This window comes from Camelina sativa, chromosome 2, assembly GCF_000633955.1.
Source record: "Camelina sativa cultivar DH55 chromosome 2, Cs, whole genome shotgun sequence".
Taxonomy (NCBI): domain Eukaryota; kingdom Viridiplantae; phylum Streptophyta; class Magnoliopsida; order Brassicales; family Brassicaceae; genus Camelina; species Camelina sativa.
Window position 1 is genome coordinate 20,320,541 of NC_025686.1, and position 20,652 is coordinate 20,341,192.

At 38.9% G+C, this 20,652-nt stretch overlaps 2 protein-coding genes and 1 non-coding gene across 3 annotated transcripts in view; 2 read left to right on the plus strand and 1 right to left on the minus strand.

Annotated features, from left to right (window-relative positions):
• LOC104754651 lies at positions 6,391–6,948 on the plus strand. The gene has a single exon (XM_010476881.1). It carries the CDS (start codon positions 6,391–6,393, stop codon positions 6,946–6,948), a length of 558 nt encoding a protein of 185 aa, XP_010475183.1.
• On the plus strand, positions 18,467–18,539 carry TRNAV-UAC. The gene has a single exon. It is a non-coding gene; the product is annotated as a tRNA-Val (tRNA).
• LOC104754661 overlaps positions 20,242–20,652 on the minus strand; it is a 1,860-nt gene continuing 1,449 nt past the window's right edge. Inside the window, exon 4 of the mRNA XM_010476891.1 lies at positions 20,242–20,631. Coding sequence (XP_010475193.1) covers positions 20,242–20,631 — 390 coding nt within the window. The remainder of the gene's footprint in view (positions 20,632–20,652) is intronic.

Sequence of the window (20,652 nt, forward strand, 5' to 3'; positions counted from 1 at the left end):
TTTTTTTTTTTTTTTTTTTTTTTGCAGATACTTCTCTAATCAAACTTTCATTCATTTCGTCCTACACTCTCCTGTGCAAACCAGCAAACCTAGTCGCATAAGGAGTTGGGTTATATGAAGTAAACAGGTTATGGAAATAATCTATCGCGACTCCCCCTTTTGCCGCCACTGACTTCTTTTGAACACCATTCTTATCTAATAAGAATTCAATCCTCAACCTTGTTCTATTACTTCTCACTACAGCCTGGAAATATCTAGAATTCCTGTCTCCACTTTTCAGCCATTTGAATCTATTTGTCTCCAGAAAATCTCCTCTTCTCCGTATGCCACCGCCAGTTCTCGTTTTAGACTATGCACGAATATACGTCTTGGGAAAACAGACGATTGCTCATTTTCTGAAGCATTTTTTATCTGGTGGATTTTCTCTTGAGCATTCAGAGTATTGTTCTTCTTCCACCCACTCAGAGCTTTTCTACACCACCTTAGCCTTTGTGAAGCACTACTACCAATTAACCTTCTTCATTTCCCCACGCTTGAGCAATAGCTTCCTTCACATTAGGTTTTTGCAGAAATCTTCTATCAAATCTGATCTGACCTCTGTACTCCTCTTGGGAGTCCATCAGCTTAATCAGCACTGGTCGATGATCTGATCCTCTGAAATCCATAAACGCTTGATTAGCTGCAGGAAATTGAGTAAACCATTCTTTATTCCCAAAAGCCCTATCTAAATGACTCTGGATTCACATATCATACCGCTTCCCCGCCCATGTAAAACTATTCCCTTTACTAGCCAATTCGACCATATCACAAGTGTCAAGTATATCTGCAAATGGTTTAAACATAGTTTCACATCTACGAGGCCCACCAATCTTTTCCCCATTATGTAGTATGTCATTAAAATCTCCCACCATACACTAACCTCCTTTCGTCCTACCCCAATTTTACAAAGCCTTTCCTAGTTTTCTTTTATATTCTTAAAAACTGGATCCCCATATACACATGACACAAAAAACGATAAGGCACCCCATTGAACTTTCATATCCATTAGATTCTTATCTACATACTTCAAATCTACCTCAACCCCACTTTTTATAAACAAAGCCAACCCGCCACTCTTACCCACTGGTTCCACCATGAACACTCTATCATAACCAAGCTACACCTGTACATCTACTAACACGTCTTTACTTTGCATTGTTGCCATCACAAATAACATCTCAGGGAAAAAAATGTATGCATTTCCGTGAGACGGTGAATTGTCAAGTCTTGAGATCGTCCCAATCCTTGGCAATTCCAGCTGACTATGCTAATTACGCATTGGGAAGTCCCTCATATGGCACTACCTCTAAGGGGTTTAGCTTGGTAGACTTCGCAGTGCTTTGGCCCTCATTGACTGCTTTTCGTTTTTCCTTAACTCTAATCCACCCTTCTTTGTTTGGGACTCATCTATCAAAACCAGGTCCAGAGGCTTGGCTTTCCGGTAGCTTTTGGAAGGTCTTTCTCTTGCCCTCGCTTGCTTAGGCTTAATCTCGGTAGAACCAAACCCTATCGCATAGAGACCAGGTCCGAAAACCGTCGGATTAACCTAAAACAGCTGAGAAAGAGCTAGGTAGTTCCGTGAGTCTTCGAAAGATGGAATCACATTCAGCTCCATCCTCTCCGCCTTTTTTGCATCCCCCATAAACTGAAATCCCTCGCTGATGGGTGAACTACTCTCTCTTGCTTTTTGTTCCAGGTTAATCCCCGCCTCCTCATAATTAAACACTATACATTTTTCCTTGTTTATGTCTTGGTGCACCAAAGGCATAGGTTCCAATCATAAGATTGATTTCTGTAACATAGGATCCTTCTCCACGTCCTTAACAGAATTTTTGACCTTTTCGATCTTAAGCTTCTTCTCTGATTCCTCAGCCACCAGCAGATACTGCCTCATCCCTTCTAGAACATCTGACGCTATCTTAGGTCTGCCCGTTGATATGTCTACCCCAACTTGATCTTCTCTCAACACACCGAACAAAGGATCATATTCTCTAATTACCAAAGGCTTCTTAGGCTTTTCTCCTGGTTTCCTTTGTTGTTTCTCCCTTGCTGCCTCTTCCTTTTCTTTTACGAGCAACGGACAGCAATCTTTCTCATGTGTTAACCTCTGGCAATGAAAACACCTCTTCTGGATCCGTTCATATTGAAACCTCACCGTCGATGTTCCTCCTTTTGGTAGATTTATCACTTTTGTCCTTCTTAAAGGTCTTGCAACATCAAAAATAACTTTTACCCTCACATATTCTTGAAGTTGAGGTTTGTATGTGATGTTCATATATTTTACCCTGTTTTCCCTTAGTATTTTCATTTCTTTTGCATCATTTACCATCTAGTTTAGCCCTTTTTGCATAGCTTTAGGACTGTTTATGCATTTAGGATAGAGTTGCATTGCATTTGCATATTTCTTGCATAAACAGGTGATTTTGGAGCGTAAGGAGCATGGAAGCAATGCTGAAGAAGATTGGAGCTAACAAGAGAAGAGAACAAGGGAGTTAGAGCTGAAGAATCAAGGCCCAGAGTTCCACTCGACCGACTACTCGACCACACACTCGACCGTGTGCTGAGGAGGACTCGATCGAGTGGAAGGAGCAGAAGGAGAGAAAACTCGACCGGTCCCTCGACCGAGCACCTGGTCGAGTTGACCGAGCCGCCTAGCTATTTGTCATTTAGCATTTTTAGGGCTTCCACTCCTTTTCTATATAAAGCCTTGTATCCTCAGCCACCAAAGAGTCCAGCTTTTTAGATATTCCTTATACCTAGTATTTACCTTTTTGGAGATTTCTACTTTTTGCTTTTTAATATTTTAGATTCTCTCTTCAACTTTTGAAGGAGATCAAAAGAATTCTTGGATTTTGTTGGTCTCATAACTTTCAAGATATTAAGAATTCATGTTTGATTTCTTCCTCAATATTGTAGATCTCTGTTTCATCTATCTAATCATGCAAGTTTCATCATTTTTTGGGTTTATTACTTTGTTGTTCGTCATGTGTGATTGTGAGTAGTTTGCTTAGATCTTAGGGATGGTTTAGGCTAGATGATGATTGTGGTTGTTTTATCTGGTCAAGCTTGATTGTTTTAGATCTCTTTTAGGCTAGATATCCTCTATGCTGATCCTATAACCGAGAGGGTAGGGTTTGATCTTAAGCTTCTTAGCATCACACCAATGTCTAGGTTGCTAGATGAGGCTAGATCTAGAGATTATCATTAGGCATGCTAAGAGATTAGATGTCTTGTTTGATTTTTGACATGAATGATATGTTGCTTAATGCTTGCTTTTACATGTTCTTTGCTATGTGAGAACTAGCCTAGATCTGTATAAGCCTGATTGTTTTTGCCATGAGAGTGGATTAACATGTACTTGAGATCATTGTCTAGAGATTCGCTCATGTTGCTTGAGGTTTGTTGATCAAGTTAGACAACCACAATCCAGAGTCTAGCCCTTGAATCCATCCCTAAGACCTTGATTTTCTATTGTTTTTCTAGTTTAAATCCTGTTATTTGCTTGCTGTTTGATTTGCTTTTGTATTGCTCTGTTTTATTTGTTCTGCTCTGTTTTCCCGATTTAGCCAACTCGATCTACACTCGATCGAGTGCTTGCTCGATCTACACTCGATCGAGTGCTTGCTCGATCTACACTCGATCGAGTGCTTGCTCGATCTCAACCCTAGATTTTCTTATTTCTGTTTGCATTTGTCCATTTTCATTTCCTGTTTCATTGTAGTTTCATTTCTATTGCATTTCATTTAGTCTTTGTTCATCACTTGTCTTGCATTAGTTCATTAGTAATCTATCATCTCTAGTTTGTTTCTGTTTAGTCTCATCTTAATCATTCTGTTCAAGTTGCATTTAGTATTTTGTCCTGTTAGTTTCCATATCTTGCATTTCATACTTATCATTAGGATCTTAGTACCAAATCATCTTTACATTTGGCTCAACTTAGATGAATGTGCATGTTCTAATTGCTTGCAACCACTCAGATTTGGATTGATACCTCTTATACTGCAATTGCATAAGAGGAATTGAAACCCTCTGTTCTCTTCCCATTCATTCATATCATCTTTCATATCATCCATCATTTCACCATCATTGGGAAAACAAACTGTTTCAATTTGGCGCCGTTGCCGCATTTGAGTGTTTATTTGTGACATTTAGAATCCATATAGGTCTAAGATTGAGTTCTGTATCTACTTTGATCACTACTGATCAAGATTCTTCTTCTGCTTGGTTGTTTTGAGTTTCAGGTACCAACTCGACCATCAACTCGACCCCCAATCGACCGAGTGCATGATCGAGTCAGTTGCCAGATACAAATAGACATCTCTTCTAAGTCGACTCGACCACCCACTCGAGCCTGTGCTCGACCGAGTGCATGTACGAGTCTGTACTCGAGTCTGTTGATGCAAACAAGATCAAGGGGTCATCAGAATCTTCAAAGGCTCCTTGACCACATCAACAGGCCACCAAGGGATTTGAGACAGCAGAAAATAAGGATCTATCAGGAAAGAGAACAACAGTTGCTAATGGAGCAACAAGATCAACAAGTTCAAAGGCCAATGCACATTGGTGCTGGAGATGCACCCAACACACACAACCAAAGAGCTGGTATTGTGCCTCCTTATGTTGCTAACAACAACTTTGAGATCAAGAGTGGATTGATCTCTATGATTCAAGCCAACAAGTTCCCTGGTTTGCCAATGGAAGACCCCTTAGATCACCTTGATGAGTTTGACAGAATTTGTGGTCTCACAATGATCAATGGTGTAAGTGAGGAAGGTTTCAAGCTCAGGCTGTTCCCTTTCTCACTTGGAGACAAGGCTCATCTATGGGAGAAGACACTTCCAACTGGGGCAATCACAACTTGGGATGCTTGCAAGAAAGCTTTCTTGGCTAAATTCTTCTCTAATGCTAGAACTGCTAGATTGAGGAATGAGATTTCTGGTTTTGCACAAAGGAATAATGAGAGCTTTTGTGAGGCATGGGAAAGATTCAAAAGCTTACAGACTCAGTGTCCTCACCATGGCTTTAGCAATGAGTCCCTTCTAAGTACCTTGTACAGAGGAGTCCTCCCAAAGATTAGGATGCTTCTTGACACAGCCTCCAATGGCAACTTTCTGAATAAGAATGTGGAAGAAGGATGGGAGTTGGTAGAGACCCTTGCTCAGTCAGATGGTAACTACAATGAGGACTATGACAGAACAGTGAGCTTTGTCTCCAATGATCAAGAGGACAAGTACAAGAAAGACTTGAAGATGGTCAATGAGAAGCTAGACAAGATCCTCCTTAGCCAACAAAGGACCACTAATTTTATTGGTGAAGAAGTGGTTACTGTTCAAGATGGGGAGAGTGAGTTTGCTGAGCTCTGTTATATGCAGAACCAAGGAGGATACAAAGGCTACAACCAAGGAGGAGGATTCAAGCAACACAACCTCTCTTATAGGAGCACTAATGTAGCCAATCCTCAAGACCAAGTCTATCCACCTCAACAGCCTCAACAGCAAAACAGCTATGTACCTAAACAACAACATCAAGTGTTCCAGCCTCCATTGTGTCCCCCTCCAGGGTTTCAGACCTCCCAAGGCCAGGAACAAGACTTAAGAGCAATGATGCAACAATTGTGGATTGGACAAGCTAATGGGCAAAGAAAGGATGCCAATAAATTTGCTGAACTTAACCAGAAGATAACTTAACAGTACAATGATCTTAACCTGAGGTTTGAAAAGAGTGAAGTATATGGAGAGCAATCTTGCCTCTACTTCAGCTCCTAAACCTAACCAACTCCCTAGAAAAGCTGTTCAAAACCCAAGGGAGTTTGCTGCAAAAGCTGTTCTTGTCCATGAGAAAGATGTCACTGAGGACAGTGAAGTTCAAGCTGGGGAGGATTGGTCATTCCTTAAAGCTCGTAGTACTGATTGTGCAAAGCAGACTGGATCCGGTAGTGAACTCGACCACGTACTCGAACAAGCACTCGACCGAGTGCATGATCGAGTGGTCGATCGAGCTGAAGGAATTGAAGCTGTTAAGCCTACTAAGTACATTCCTCCTGCTTACAAACCGCCTTTACCATTCCCAGGACGTTTCAAGGCACAAACGATAAGGGAACTAAGGGAAATCATTGAAAAAGGAAAGGATGGCTTTGCAACAAGAGGAGGAGAAAGCTTTGAAGGAAGAGGTTGTGATTGAGAAGAAGGAAGTGATGGTCATAAGTAGGGGCAGAGGGAATTTCCGGTGGAGTAGGTCCGGGATAATCCTTTATTCCATAGTGAGGTCATCACTGCTTACCAAGAAGAAGAGAGAGGTCCTGCTTTGGAATAGTATGCTCCATATCCTCTCTATCAAGATTTTTTACTTGAGATGTCAAAGAAGAGGGCTCATGACCAAGATATGAAGGATTTGAAAGAGATTGGGAAGGTTATTGTCCCAACAAAGCTTGAAGATCCAGGCTCATTCAACTTACCTTGTTCCATCAGCTACATGCACTACAACAAGTGCCTTCGTGACTTAGGAGCTTCAGTGAGCTTGATGCCATATTCAGTGGCTGAGAGGTTGGGGTATGAAGATTTCAAGGCCAGCAACTTCTATGTCAGTCTAGCAGATGGGTCCAAGAGGGATGTGGTTGGAGTGATTGAAAACCTCCCAGTCAAAATAGGAGAAGCAAGGATCCCAACTGATTTTGCAATCATAAGCATGGAACATGAGCCTGAAGATCCTCTTATCTTGGGAAGGCCATTTTTAGCCACAGTTGGGGCTGTAATTGATGTTAAGCTGGGGACTATCAAGCTCCACCTGACTAAAGACTTCACTATGAAGTTTGACATCAACAACCCAACTAATCTGCCCTCCAAATATGATCCACCCTACACTATCAAAAGAAAAGGGGATCATGAGGTCTCAAGTGAGGAAACACCTTGAAGGGGTAAGCTATCCTTTCAAGAAGAATCAGTGGAGAAGCTCAAAAACTCTGTTCAAGAACTGACTGATTTGGTGAAGAATCTTCAAGTCAAGCTCAACAAGAGGTCTTTGAAGAAAGCAAGACCAAGGCTCAAGGTTAAAAAGAAACAAGGTTTGTGTGTTAAGGGTGAGGTGATCAAGGATCAGACTCATAGTGATCAAGAGGTGCCAGGGAGGATTTCATCACCTCCTTGGTATCTAAACCAAGCGTGAAAAGGCATCAAAAGTCAAGCTTAGTGACTTTAAACAAGCTCACTAGGGAGGAAGTCCCTAAGGTATCATTGTAAATATGCTTAATTTCCTTTGTAGTTTTGATTTGTTTTCTTTTATGTTTGTGTTGGACAGGCTTTTCAAAGAAAGTGTAGATGGGTTTGGAGAAGTTTAAACTTGGGGAAGAAGACTCGCAAGCCCACTCGACCGGCCCACAAGAGGTACTCGACCGAGTTGTCAAGAAACTAAGGCCCACTCGATTCCCATTTCTCTTGAATGATCGAGTAGGGGGGAAAAAAGAAGAAAAAATTTTGTAAATTCAAACTTTGGTCAAGAAGCTCGACCACGTGCAGTCGAGTGGTGGGGTCGAGTGGCAGCAAAAAGCAGGTCAAAGATTCCTCATTCAAATTTGAATGGTATGGACGCTCCACCCTTTTCTTCTTGTCCCCTTAGCTTCTTTATATAGGACTAGACTCGATCCTAAGCTTCTTCTCACACTCTTTCATTTGGCTTAAAACAATCAATTTTTTGCTTTAAAATCTCTCTCAAGTTCATCTTTAGCTCAAAGCTTAGTTCTTTTGGTTTTTGAGTTACTAACCTATTAACTTTGAGTTTGAGTCTCTTCCTTTCAAGTCCTTTTCAAAATGTCTTCAAGGATCACAAGAGCATCCCAACAAGCTGCTGATCGCTCCCTAGATCGATGTGATGCTAAACTTGCATCAAGAAAGGAACCTGGAGGAAGTACTCGACCAACTACTCGAGCAGCCACTCGACCGAGTGCTGGTTAGAGTAGGAGGTCGAGTGGTGTGCCGAGTTCAAGAAATCAGTCAGCTGAGGAAGATCATGAGAGAACTGAGAGTGAAGAGGAAAGGGAGCCAACTCTTAGGGAGATCATTAGGAGAAACAAGGCCAAAGGCAAGAGGCCAGCAGTTGAAGCTCCACAAGAGGAGGTGGAAAGTGAGAGTGATGAAGAAGATGAAGAAGATGAGGAAACGGCTGAGGGAGAAGAAGAGTCTTGTGGCTTGACACCAAAGCAGCTTTATGAGGCATTCATGAGGATGCAGTTCCTGGGGACTAGATACCCACACAAGGAACCATGGAAAGGTTGGGTATTGATGGAGATGTGGAGTCTCTTTTTGAGAAGTGCAACCTAAGTAAGTTCATGGGGTTGTGTATGGAAGGCTACAAAGAAGAAAGCTGTGAGTTCCTAGTCACTGTCAAGATACATTGCTACTTGAGGAAGGAGAGAGAGTTTGGGCTTGGTCATATTGACTTCACTATCAAGGGAAAGAAGTATGAGCTTTCTTTAAGGAAGATAGCCAATGCCTTTGGTTTTGAAGAAGGTAGTGAGGGGAGAACGGAAATACCAAGAGAAGAACTCTTTGCCATTTGGGAGACAATTGGAGATAGCAACATTTACTCATCCTCCAAGTCCAAAAGCTCAAGGATAAGGAGCCCAGTCCTAAGGTACTTCCACAAGGCCTTAGCAAACACCTTCTTTGCTAGGAAGGAGACTGGAAATGTGAATGAGGGTGAGCTCAAGATGATTGATATGGCACTCAATGGCATTATCCTTCAAGCAAGGGATGGAACCATCATCCTTGGAAGCAGTGTGGGGACTGATCTTGTCATGGTCCTCATTGACCAAATGATGTATTATAGGAGCTTAGAAAGAAGTATGAGCTTTCTTTAAGGAAGATAGCCAATGCCTTTGGTTTTGAGGAAGGTAGTGAGGGGAGAATGGAAATACCAAGAGAAGAACTCTTTGCCATTTGGGAGACAATTGGAGATAGCAACATTTACTCATCCTCCAAGTCCAAAAGCTCAAGGATAAGGAGCCTAGTCCTAAGGTACTTCCACAAGGCCTTAGCAAACACCTTCTTTGCTAGGAAGGAGACTGGAAATGTGAATGAGGGTGAGCTCAAGATGATTGATATGGCACTCAATGGCATTATCCTTCAAGCAAGGGATGGAACCATCATCCTTGGAAGCAGTGTGGGGACTGATCTTGTCATGGTCCTCATTGACCAAATGATGTATTATAGGAGCTGGGTGAGCAAGTTGCACAAGAAAGGATCAATGGGAGCCCTAACCATTGGACGTATCATCACTCCCATCCTACTAGCTGCCAAGGTGCCATTTAGAGGAAAGAAGGTCATGCCAAGGTTGATAGATTCCAACTATCTCACCTCTACCCTAATACTAGCCAAGGAGATGCATCAAGGAAATCACCTTTTCAATTTTGAGCTTCCATCAGTTGGGAAAAAAACAGCTTGTCCTACCTAATCAAGAGCTCACCACCATACAAGGAGGAGCAAACATTGACTTTTGGCCAGCTGAAGAGTTCTTGTTTGATGGGACAGCTCAAGTTAGGATTGATGAAGCAGGAGATGTAGAGATGGCTGATGGGGAAGAGCAGTTCTACTTTGAAGATTATGAGCCAACCCCTAGAGATACTAGAGGAGTGAGGGAGACTAGAAAGAGTCTGACACTTCTACAAAAATGGAGCAAGTGGCATGGGAGTAAACTTGACAAGCTAAAGAAGAAGGTGGGAAGAATGACTAAATCCATCAAGGGCTTAAAGAAGGAGTTGCTGAACTGAAGAGTGCAAACTCATCACCAAGTCATTCTAGCCCCTTAAGGAGGAGTAGCTCAACTAGAGCACTTTCAAGAGCTGAAAACCCTGTGGAACCAGCTAGAGCTTCAATGAACGAGCCAATTCAGAGGAGGAGAGGTTCAAGTCGCCGAGAACACCAATCTTCAAGGCACTCGATCGGTTCACTCGACCATGCACTCGACCGAGTACCTCCGATGTACTCGGCCGAGTCCTTATTCAAAGCTCCCTATGGCTTCCCAGCTCCAGCAGACTATCCAGGATATCCAGGTTACCTTCCCTTCTCACCACAATACTTCATGGATCCAGCCTTATTGCACCAGTTCTACCAGCAGCAAGGTCAGCAGTTTGACACTCGCGCATCAACTCGACCACCCCACTCGATCGGGCACTCGACCGAGTACCAGTCGATGGTCATAGTCGAGTTGACCCAGTCCCCACCTCCAAGTGCACCAAAAAACCCCCACTACACATATGAAAGCATGAATGAGGATGTGGACAGCTTCTTCCACAATCCCTAAGGTACCACTATCACCTTCTCCTTGTAAATACCATTGCATATTGTGTTTTGTTCTTAATCTTGAATTCTCTTTCAAATTTTTATTACACAAGGGACTGTGTAATTTAAGCTTGGGGGAGGGTTTGAGATAGTATTTGATGTTGTGTTTTGTTTTCTTATTTCAAATTTTTAGCATTATCATGTTAGTATTTGCATTGCATCTAAGGCATAGAAAAAACCTAAAAATTTGAAAATTTTTGCAAAAATCTTTATAAAAAAAGAGTGTTCATGTAGTTTGCATTGCATATTAGAATCTTGTCTAGCATGTTTCATGTAGGACTGTTTAATATTTGCATTAGGGATCTATGATGAGTTTTACCTTGTTAGCTTGCTTATATTCACCAAACTAGGATCAATGTCCAAGTTAATAGTACTTTGATGCTAGTTGAGTGGTTGGAAGCATAAGATTGAACCAAGCCTTGAATTCCTAATCTGCATTATGGTCTAAATTGAAGCACGTTTGGATTTGATGCCATTTTCTATTTATAAGAACCTAATATTGTTTGTTAATTATCAGCTTGTGCATTGCTTAAAACTCATGGATACCATATACATATTCATCTTTCTCCTTTTTACCACTCTTGTTGATCCAAGTAGCTGATTTCACTTTTAAATCAGTTTTCCCTACCCTTAACCAACCCTTCTTTCAAACCATGTTTGTTCTTGAGTTTGTAAGGCCTTTTTTGGGATTGAGCTTGGTAGAAAGTGTTAGGTTTGAACTGACAAGAGTAAAGCCTTGTGTAGTTCTAGTTTGCAATTTTCAAACTAGATAGGACTACGTGGTTTACTTGTTGGGTTTGGGACTTAACTGTATTGAAAAGAAAAGAAAAGAAAATAGGAAAAGAGAAAGAAAAGGTTAGAGTCTTTAGGAGGGGAATGTGTTCAAAGTAAAAACCAAAGTCTAGTGAAAGAATGGGAAGTGTGAAATTGTAAAGATGGTTCTAGTCAAAGAAAAGAAAGAAAGAAAAGAAGAGCATAGCAAAAAGCTTTTATGTCTTAAGAATAAGAAGAAAAGGGAATCATAGCAAATAAGAAAGAAACCCCCATTCCACTAGAAAGATCAAATAAGAAACATCTCCTAAGGCTTAAAAGTCAAAAGAGAAAAGGGTAAAAGAGAAGTGAGAAGATAAAGGATAGAACTAGGACAGTTTGGGTTTAGATTGATAGGATAAATACTTTGGGTACCTTTGGGTAGACAAGGTTTTGTTCTTGTATGTGTCTAAGTGTTCTTACCTTTAGCATTCTTCTAAAGCTCAATCCATTTTTTATGAGAGAACCCTAATATTGATAAGCCTCACTCTAAAGAGAGACCATCATTGTCTCTAAACCTTTATTACCAAGCCAAATGAGTTAAAAGCATTGCATAAGATTGATTCATATTCTTGATTAATTAATGTTAAGGGAAATAGTTGATTTGAATGCATGTGGATAATCAAGGCTCAAATCAGTAAAGGTTGTGATATGCTTGTCTAAAAATTTTAAGTACAGCTCATTCACCTTGCATCATAGTACTAGTAACTTGGACATTGATTCTAGCTGGTCTATTAGCAAGCTTTAGGAGCTGAGATCCCACTTTCAAACCTCACTTACCTTCTTATGTCTTGTTTATTTGCTTGAGGGCAAGCAAAGACTAAGTTTGGGGTGTTGATGTTCATATATTTTATCCTGTTTTCCCTTAGTATTTTCACTTCTTTTGCATCATTTACCATCTAGGTTAGCCCTTTTTGCATAGCTTTAGGACTGTTTGTGCATTTAGGATAGAGTTGCATTGCATCTGCATAATTCTTGCATAAACAGGTGATTTTGGAGCCTAAGGAGCATGGAAGCAATGCTGAAGAAGATTGGAGCTAAGAAGAGAAGAGAACAAAGGAGTTAGAGCTGAAGAATCAACGCCCGGAGTTCCACTCGATCGACTACTCGACCACACACTCGACCGTGTGCTGAGGAGGACTCGACCGAGTGGAAGGAGCAGAAGGAGAGCCAACTCGATCGGTCACTCGAACCGAGCACCTGGTCGAGTTGACCGAGCCGCCTAGCTATTTTGTCATTTAGCATTTTTAGGGCTTCCACTCTTTTTCTATATAAAGCCTTGTACACTCAGCCACCAAAAAGTCCAGCTTTTTAGATAGTCCTTATACCTAGTATTTACCCTTTTGGGGATTTCTACTTTTTGCTTTTTAATATTTTAGATTCTCTCTTCAACTTTTGAAGGAGATCAAAAGAATTCTTGGATTTTGTTGGTCTCATAACTTTCAAAATATTAAGAATTCGTGTTTGATTCCTTTTCAATATTGTAGATCTCTGTTTCATCTATCTAATCATGCAAGTTTCATCATTTTCTGGGTTTATTACTTTGTTGTTCATCATGTGTGATTGTGAGTAGTTTGCTTAGATCTTAGGGATGGTTTAGGCTAGATGATGATTGTGGTTGTTTGATCTGGTCAAGCTTGATTGTTTTAGATCTCTTCTAGGCTAGATATCCTCTATGCTGATCCTATAACCGAGAGGGTAGGGTTTGATCTTAAGCTTCTTAGCATCACACCAATGTCTAGGTTGCTAGATAAGGCTAGATCTAGAGATTATCATTAGACATGCTAAGAGATTAGATGATTTGTTTGATTTTTGACATGAATGATCTATTGCTTAATGCTTGCTTTTACATGTTCTTTGCTATGTGAGAACTAGCCTAGATCTGTATAAGCCTGATTGTTTTTGCCATGAGAGTGGATTAACATGTACTTTGAGATCATTGTCTAGAGATTAGCTCATGTTGCTTGAGGTTTGTTGATCAAGTTAGATAACAACAATCCAGAGTCTAGCCCATGAATCCATCCCTAAGACCTTGCTTTCTATTGTTTTTCTAGTTTAAATTCTGTCATTTGCTTGCTGTTTGATCTGCCTTTGTATTGCTCTGTTTTATTTGTTCTACTCTGTTTTTCCGATTTAGCCAACTCGACCTAGTACTCGATCTACACTCGATCGAGTGCTTGCTCGAGCTCAACCCCAGATTTTCTTATTTCTGTTTGCATTTGTCCAGTTTCATTTCCTGTTTCATTGTAGTTTCAATTCTATTGCATTTCATTTAGTCTTTGTTCATCACTTGTCTTGCATTAATTCATTAGTAATCTATCATCTCTAGTTTGTTTCTGTTTAGTCTCATCTTAATCATTATGTTCAAGTTGCATTTCGTATTTTGTCCTGTTAGTTTCCATATCTTGCATTTCATACTTGTTATTAGGATCTTAGTACCAAATCATCTTTACATTTGGCTCAACTCAGATGAATGTGCATGTTCTAATTGCTTGCAACCACTCAGATTTGGATTGATACCTCTTATACTGAAACTGCATAAGAGGAATTGAAACCCTCTGTTCTCTTCCCATTCATTCATATCATCCATCATTTCACCACCATTGGGAAAACAAACTGTTTCAGTCTGGGTCAAAAGCCACCTCCATCACCTGCCCAATCAACTCTCCCAATGCTGTAATCGCTTTTTTGGTGTAAAAGTTTATGGGCAGATTCCATATCTGGACCCAAATCGGAATAGTAAGCAGATAGTTTGCCAGAGGCTCTTTACTCAGCCATTCATTGTAATTATGAGCTCCTTTACTCAAAACGTCTTCCAAAATTGTACTATGAATCAAAAATGAACTGAAACTTTTCACTCGTAAGCGCTACCCCTCTTACCCGACCCTATTTCTGCCATTTCCTAAGCATGTTCCTCAGCAGCCGATTCATTGGTTGACTTGCCGGATTCAAAACTCTACCCACTAAACTCAGAGCATCCGCACTGATGATGAATACTCTGGTAGATCTGGCATATCAAACGGTACTTCCTCATCCTCTTCTAATGACATCGCCATCAGAGCTTTATCCATAGCCAATGACATCTTCACAACCTCCGTAAATCAAACAACCCTCAATGAATTAGATGAAGAACTTGAAAGAAACTCTAATTTCTTTACCCGATTTGAGCAAAACCCTCTTTTTAGCTCAATAACCACGTCATTCGTAAAAGTAAACGTGTTATTTTCCACAAAACTATCTTCTCAAGTGTGTAGTCAAAGACAATAACTGAGAAAGGAGGTATTAAGCCCAAATAAGGGAAATTTTTTTAGTATCGGTTTGTTACAATCGCTACTAAAGTTAATTGTTGTTTTATGATGGAAAATACCGCAGCCAAATCATATATAAATACACACAAATTATTTTAACCCTGAAACATTACATTAATTTTGTTCCTTATCAAAAGTATTGTTAATATATATTTACTACAATTTATTTTAAAATTTGACTATTATAATATTCATAATGATGAATGTTTGGCATAAGTTTTGATGACTGGTACTTTATCTTATGATTATTGTAATAATTGTTATAATAACTTTAAAATACAAAAATATAAATAACTGCATTATATTGTAGTAAAAACAAATATGATTTTCTCTATCTAAAAATAATTGTATATTTACTTTCTATAATATACATAATAACCTTTATTAAATGTTCATATACATATATATATATAGAGGAAGTAAATATATAATGCACTTATTTTTATTTACTGTGTCTTAGAAATTTTACTGTTAAGAACTGGATATGTAAGAACTAGAGATAGAAAAAAAATACATTTTCTTCTTGGAGTTGTATCAAATAAACATCATCGATTACATTATTTCACTTAACCAGATAGGATGGCCAATAAACATCATCGATATAATCTGCTTTTATGGCGAGGCGTCTGAATCTAAATCTTCCATCATGTTTGGAACCGAGGTCCCGTCCCATATACGACAAGAGATCAAATCTATTGTTGGGATATCACAAGAAAGAGGCATGGGTACACACTTGGGTCTCCCTGAGAAGATTCATGGGTCAAAGGCACAAGTGTTTGCATTCGTGAGGGATAAACTCCATAAGAAGGTAAATTTATGGACTTCGAAATCTCTATCTAAGGGAGGCAAGGAAGTCCTGATCAAATCAGTAGCGCAAGCAGTTCCGACATATGTAATGTCGTGTTTTCTCTTACCAAAAGCTATATGCTCAAAATTAACTAGCGCGATAGCCAATTTCTGGTGGAGCAATAAAGCAGATAGTAAAGGACTACATTTGATATCATGTGAGAAAATATGTACTCAACTTTCGGAAGGTGGGCTAGGCTTTAGAACACTAGAAGAATTTAATCTTGCCCTTGTGGCAAAGCAACGATGGAGATTGGTGAGATATCCAGATTCCCTTCTTAGCCGAGTTCTAAAAGGGAGATACTTTCGATATTGTAGCCCATTAGAGATACAAGTATCAAATCGACCTTCATATGGCTGGCGGAGCATGTTGGCAGCAAAACATGTTCTTTCGTACGGAATTCGTAAGACCATAAGCTCAGGTTTTAATACGTGCATTTGGACTGAACCATGGATCCCAGATACGCCAGCACGGCCACCCCAAAGTTTAACTAATGAGAGAAATCCCTTGATTTGTGTTAACACCTTGATAGATTTTAACACAAAAAGTGGAAAATTGAACGTCTTCAGGAACTCTTCCTCCCGAAAGAAATTACCCTTATTTTGGGGATTAAACCAAGCTTGAATGCCTCAAGGGACGGCTATTCTTGGACTCTGACAAAGGCTGGAAATTATACCGTTAAATCTGGATACGAAACCGCGAGAGCTATCTCTCGCCCTGCTTGCGACCTCCCTTCTCAGGGACCTAGTGTTACGACACTTAAGGCGCAAGCATGGAAGTTAAAAACATCACGGAAGCTTAAGCATTTCATGTGGCAATGTGTAACTGGGTGCTTGGCAACATGTCAACGCCTGCATTATCGCCATATTGGTAGAGACAAAGATTGTCCTAGATGTGGAGCAGAGGAGGAAACTATAAACCATATGCTATTTGAATGCCCCCAGCACGTCAAGTATGGGCTTTATCAACAATCCCTTCCCATCCTATGGTGTTCCCTTTATATTCCTTATATAGAAACCTCGGTTTTCTATATGGGTGTGGTAGAGACTCTGGTGCAACTGATCAAAACTTGAGAATGTTCCTGTGTATGATGTGGTACATTTAGAAGGCAAGAAATAAAAAAGTGTTTCAAAATATCTCTGAATCTCCGCAAGATACACTGGAGAAAGCTATCCGAGAAGAAAAAGTTTGAAGAAGAGCAAATAATAGAGACTTAGCACCAGCGGTAGTAGAAGCATGCATACCTTTGGTCCCAATTCCTCAAGAATCTCTTGTATGCTTTATAGATGGATCTTGGCATACAGAGGTGGATAGGAGTGGGCATGGCTGGATTACGTCTATTGGTGATAGAATTCTTCACATGGGGCTAAAAGGATCGCGCAGAAGCTTATCCCCATTACATGCAGAGTTAGATACCCTTATTTGGGCTATGGAGTGCTTATTAGCGTTGGACTTGGATAAAGCTCTTTTTGCTACGGATTGTTCAGACCTCTTAAGGATGACGTCTAATATCGAGGATTGGTCGACCTTTTCATCATAATTGAAGGATTTTATTCATTTCAGAGATAGATTTGCTAATTTTAGTATTAGATATATTCCCTGAGAGGATAATATTCGTGCTGATAAACTTGCGAAATGTGCAAGAGCATGAGGTTTCTGTTTTTCCCATGTAAGCTCGTCGGTTCCTAATTGGCTCTCTCTCGAAGAGAGTCATCTCCGATAACTTAATATATGGGGCTTGATCGTCAAAAAAAAAATATATATATAGGATGGCCAATACAAAATCCACAATCCCTTCAATAGACCAAAACCGAACCAAAGCTAGATAACCCAACCATATCAGTCAAACCGGTCAAAGAGGGAACACAACAACTTTTATACTCATCATCTGTAAAATAAAAAGAAAACAACAAAGAAGCTTCAACAATCGAATTTACTACTTATTGATGTACATTTACAAAGAATAGAATTGGAATCGGAACGTGAAGTAACTAACAGAGCATTGCTTTAATAGAACTCATTTACCAAGTGTCTGATTCTCTAACAATATAAATAAAGCTAGAAGAAGATCATTGTGTTCATTTACTAGGAAATTGCTTTTTCTATATGTTGAACTAACCATTTTCGACAACTCGCTTTAAGGTCTTGGGATGTGCTTCGTTTGTCACTGGCAAGTCCACGAGCGTTTGTGGAGGAGAAAAGTACATATGCAGAGACATGATGCATATGATAATACCCAAGAAAAGCTGCATGAAAGCTGACGATAAAATCATATACAAACCTGCAGTGTCGGTTTGAAGCTGAAGAGGTATATCCGTATATGGATGCAACCAAGTGAGTAGCATCGCCATTGATGTAGAATAAACCTAGAAGAAAAACGTAAGATGGGAGTTTAAAAAAGGGTTTTATTAGGAGATTTTGGAGATTACGAGAACGAATTAAATGAAAAGTTATTTGTGTAATATTTTTCTATCGCTAAATAAGTAGATTTACCATTATTGAATATGTAAAGAACTTGTTAGACAAGTTATATCTCTTGTATAAATATAAGCCTAGAGGCTAATTAATAAATGGAGAGAAACTATTTCACTACTAAGGTTTCCTCCAAATCTGTCATGGTATCAGAGCCTTGATCCTAATTCCTGTGAGTTACGATTGTGTTATTTCGTATTCTAAAAAAAAAATAATAATAACTCTATGTTTTTCTATCGATTTCATCTTCTTTTCGACCTTGTTTCCTTCAATCTATATTTGTTGGAGTATTTTTAATTTTCTATAGTTATCAGTTTGCTTTGTTTTGTTTGGAATTTTGATCTATATCTAGAGAAAAAAAAAAAGTCGTTGTTGATGTTGTATTGATCTATAACTACAAAGGATGGTTTGTATCCCAACAGTGGGCTTCAGAATCCACACAATATGACATGTGTTTCAAAATAAAACTCAACAAAGTTTGTTAGACAATCATATTGCAAGGCGTTATTTGCGGATGAGGAGTAAGGGAAAGGAGACAAGTTGTTGCTGCTCTGATTAGGTTTGGCTCCTCCTCATGTTTATAACTATAACATGTGTATTATCAAATGGCTTGTGGAAGCATAACGATATCTAAGGAGGAGCCGTACAATATATCATCAGGTGCTTTGGTGTAGTGGTTATCACGTTTGCCTTACAAGCAAAAGGTCTCCAGCTCGATCCTAGGCAGAACCATTTTACACTTCTTATAAAAAAAAAATTAAGAACTAATTTTTGTGCTCAGAGATTACAGGAAGAAGCTCTTTAGCATTTTGAAACATTTCCAAAAACACAACCACTCCTATCAACGTTCTGCTCATGTATTAATCCTCACTTTCAAAAGAGTTTACAATGTATCACAGTGTCACCTCCCTCTTGAGCACCAATTTGAGGTAGAATCGATTTCAAGAACAATGAATGATTTAGCTTTGAACCAGAAACATATTTTTTCAGAGGAAAGTCTCTTCGGTCCACTTTCATCTCTTAGTTTACTCACAACTTAATCAAACTGTGTTTGGTTTCGATGGGCATCTTAGAGACTTCACAGTTATGAGTTTGGTTTCTATGAAAGACATTACACCCAAATACAAAATTACTCCCATCTAAATATAATAATAATTCTAGATATTTCAGAATGCTTTATTTAAAAATTCCTAAAATTTTATGAAAACTTGGCCAATACCACGTTGGCTAAAAAATTTATTTATAAGACTTTTACAAAAATATAGTTTACTCTTACATTACCAAAATAATTAGTTTTTACTTATATAAAAAGTAAAATAAAAATGGTTTAGAAAAAATAAAGATCGAAAGAGAGAGAGGGATCAGATTGGTATAAAATTGGAGCGCCCAATTAGTCGTAACAGGCTTTGAGCGGTACGCTCATCACGCATTTATAGCGAGATTAAACCCATTCCTCATTCTTTAACTTGCCTGAAGGATCATACTTTTTCACCTCACCCAAGACCTTCTCATTCTTCCACACAACCAATGTGGGACAAATCCGGTTATTGGTTCTATGATTTTAATGGATTTAGAAATCCAGACAAAAATCATGTGTTATTCAATCATTGATTTTAAAATACTTATCAAAATGATGGGTTATTGGTTCCATGATTTACAAATACTTGTTAAAATCCCATGTTATTCATTCAATGATTTGTTTTTGGATTTCAAAATCCACATTATGTTTTAAATGGATTTGAATGGATTTGAAAGTGTAAAATAGAAGGATTCAAATCCAAGGATAAAACATGTTATTTCAAAATCCATGTATTTTGATTTCTAGAATTTACAATTCCATATGGATTTATAAATTACCTCTCCAATAACACCCCACCTTCACTTATGTGCTTGTTTGAATAGTCTCTGTCTCGCTCGGAGGGTTCCAAAGACTAATAAAGTAGTAACACTCCAGTCGAAGTTCATGATTCATTACGATCCAAAAAGGTTTATTTGGTTTTTATTTTGGTTTAAATAACATCAAAGAAGAGAGAAGGTAATTTAGGGGATGGTATTGGAGGCGAGAATGTTAAAGAATTTATTAGAAAAGAATTAATGACATAATTCATAGATTTTCTTGTATCGTAAAAGATTTTCAAATCTTTCTTTGTGATTCTAACTACTATAATTTGTATCATTTTATTAGATTTGAATAGAATTTTAATAGAATTGAAAATGGATAAATTCTTCTAGTTTCCATCTAAAGTAGAAAATAATAAACTAGTTTCAAACAACAGAAACAAATTAAAAATAGATAAATTCACTCCTTCATCCTCTATCCACGAAGGCTAGGAGTTAAAAATTCAACAGAAACAAACACTACAATAGTTTATTAGATGTAGCAATTTTATTAAATGCAAAACTTGATAATCAAAATCTACCTATCAATAAACTTTTAAATCGTAGCATCTTTCCACATGTCTTCGGCCATAGACTGTCTCCAATTATTTGCATTTTCTCTGTCTTGCTCTTGCGTCTCGAGAGGTTCTTCTCTTTCACTTTCATCTATATTGACAGAATTATTTCCATTGTTAACTGCATTATTTTCATTAGGGAACACACCTTCGTCCGATCGACATTCTCTACGAAGAAAGTTATGCAGCCCTGCACATGCTAAGACTAATCCAGCTTGTTTCTTGTAAGAAAAAGGAGATGCAGTTTTAAAAATAGCAAAACGAGATTTAAAGATTCCAAATATCCTTTCGATCACGTTTCTCAGAGAAGCATGGCGAAGATTAAATAACTCATATGGAGTTTCAGGATCACGACCTTGACCAGCAAATTCCTGTAGATGATACTTAACACC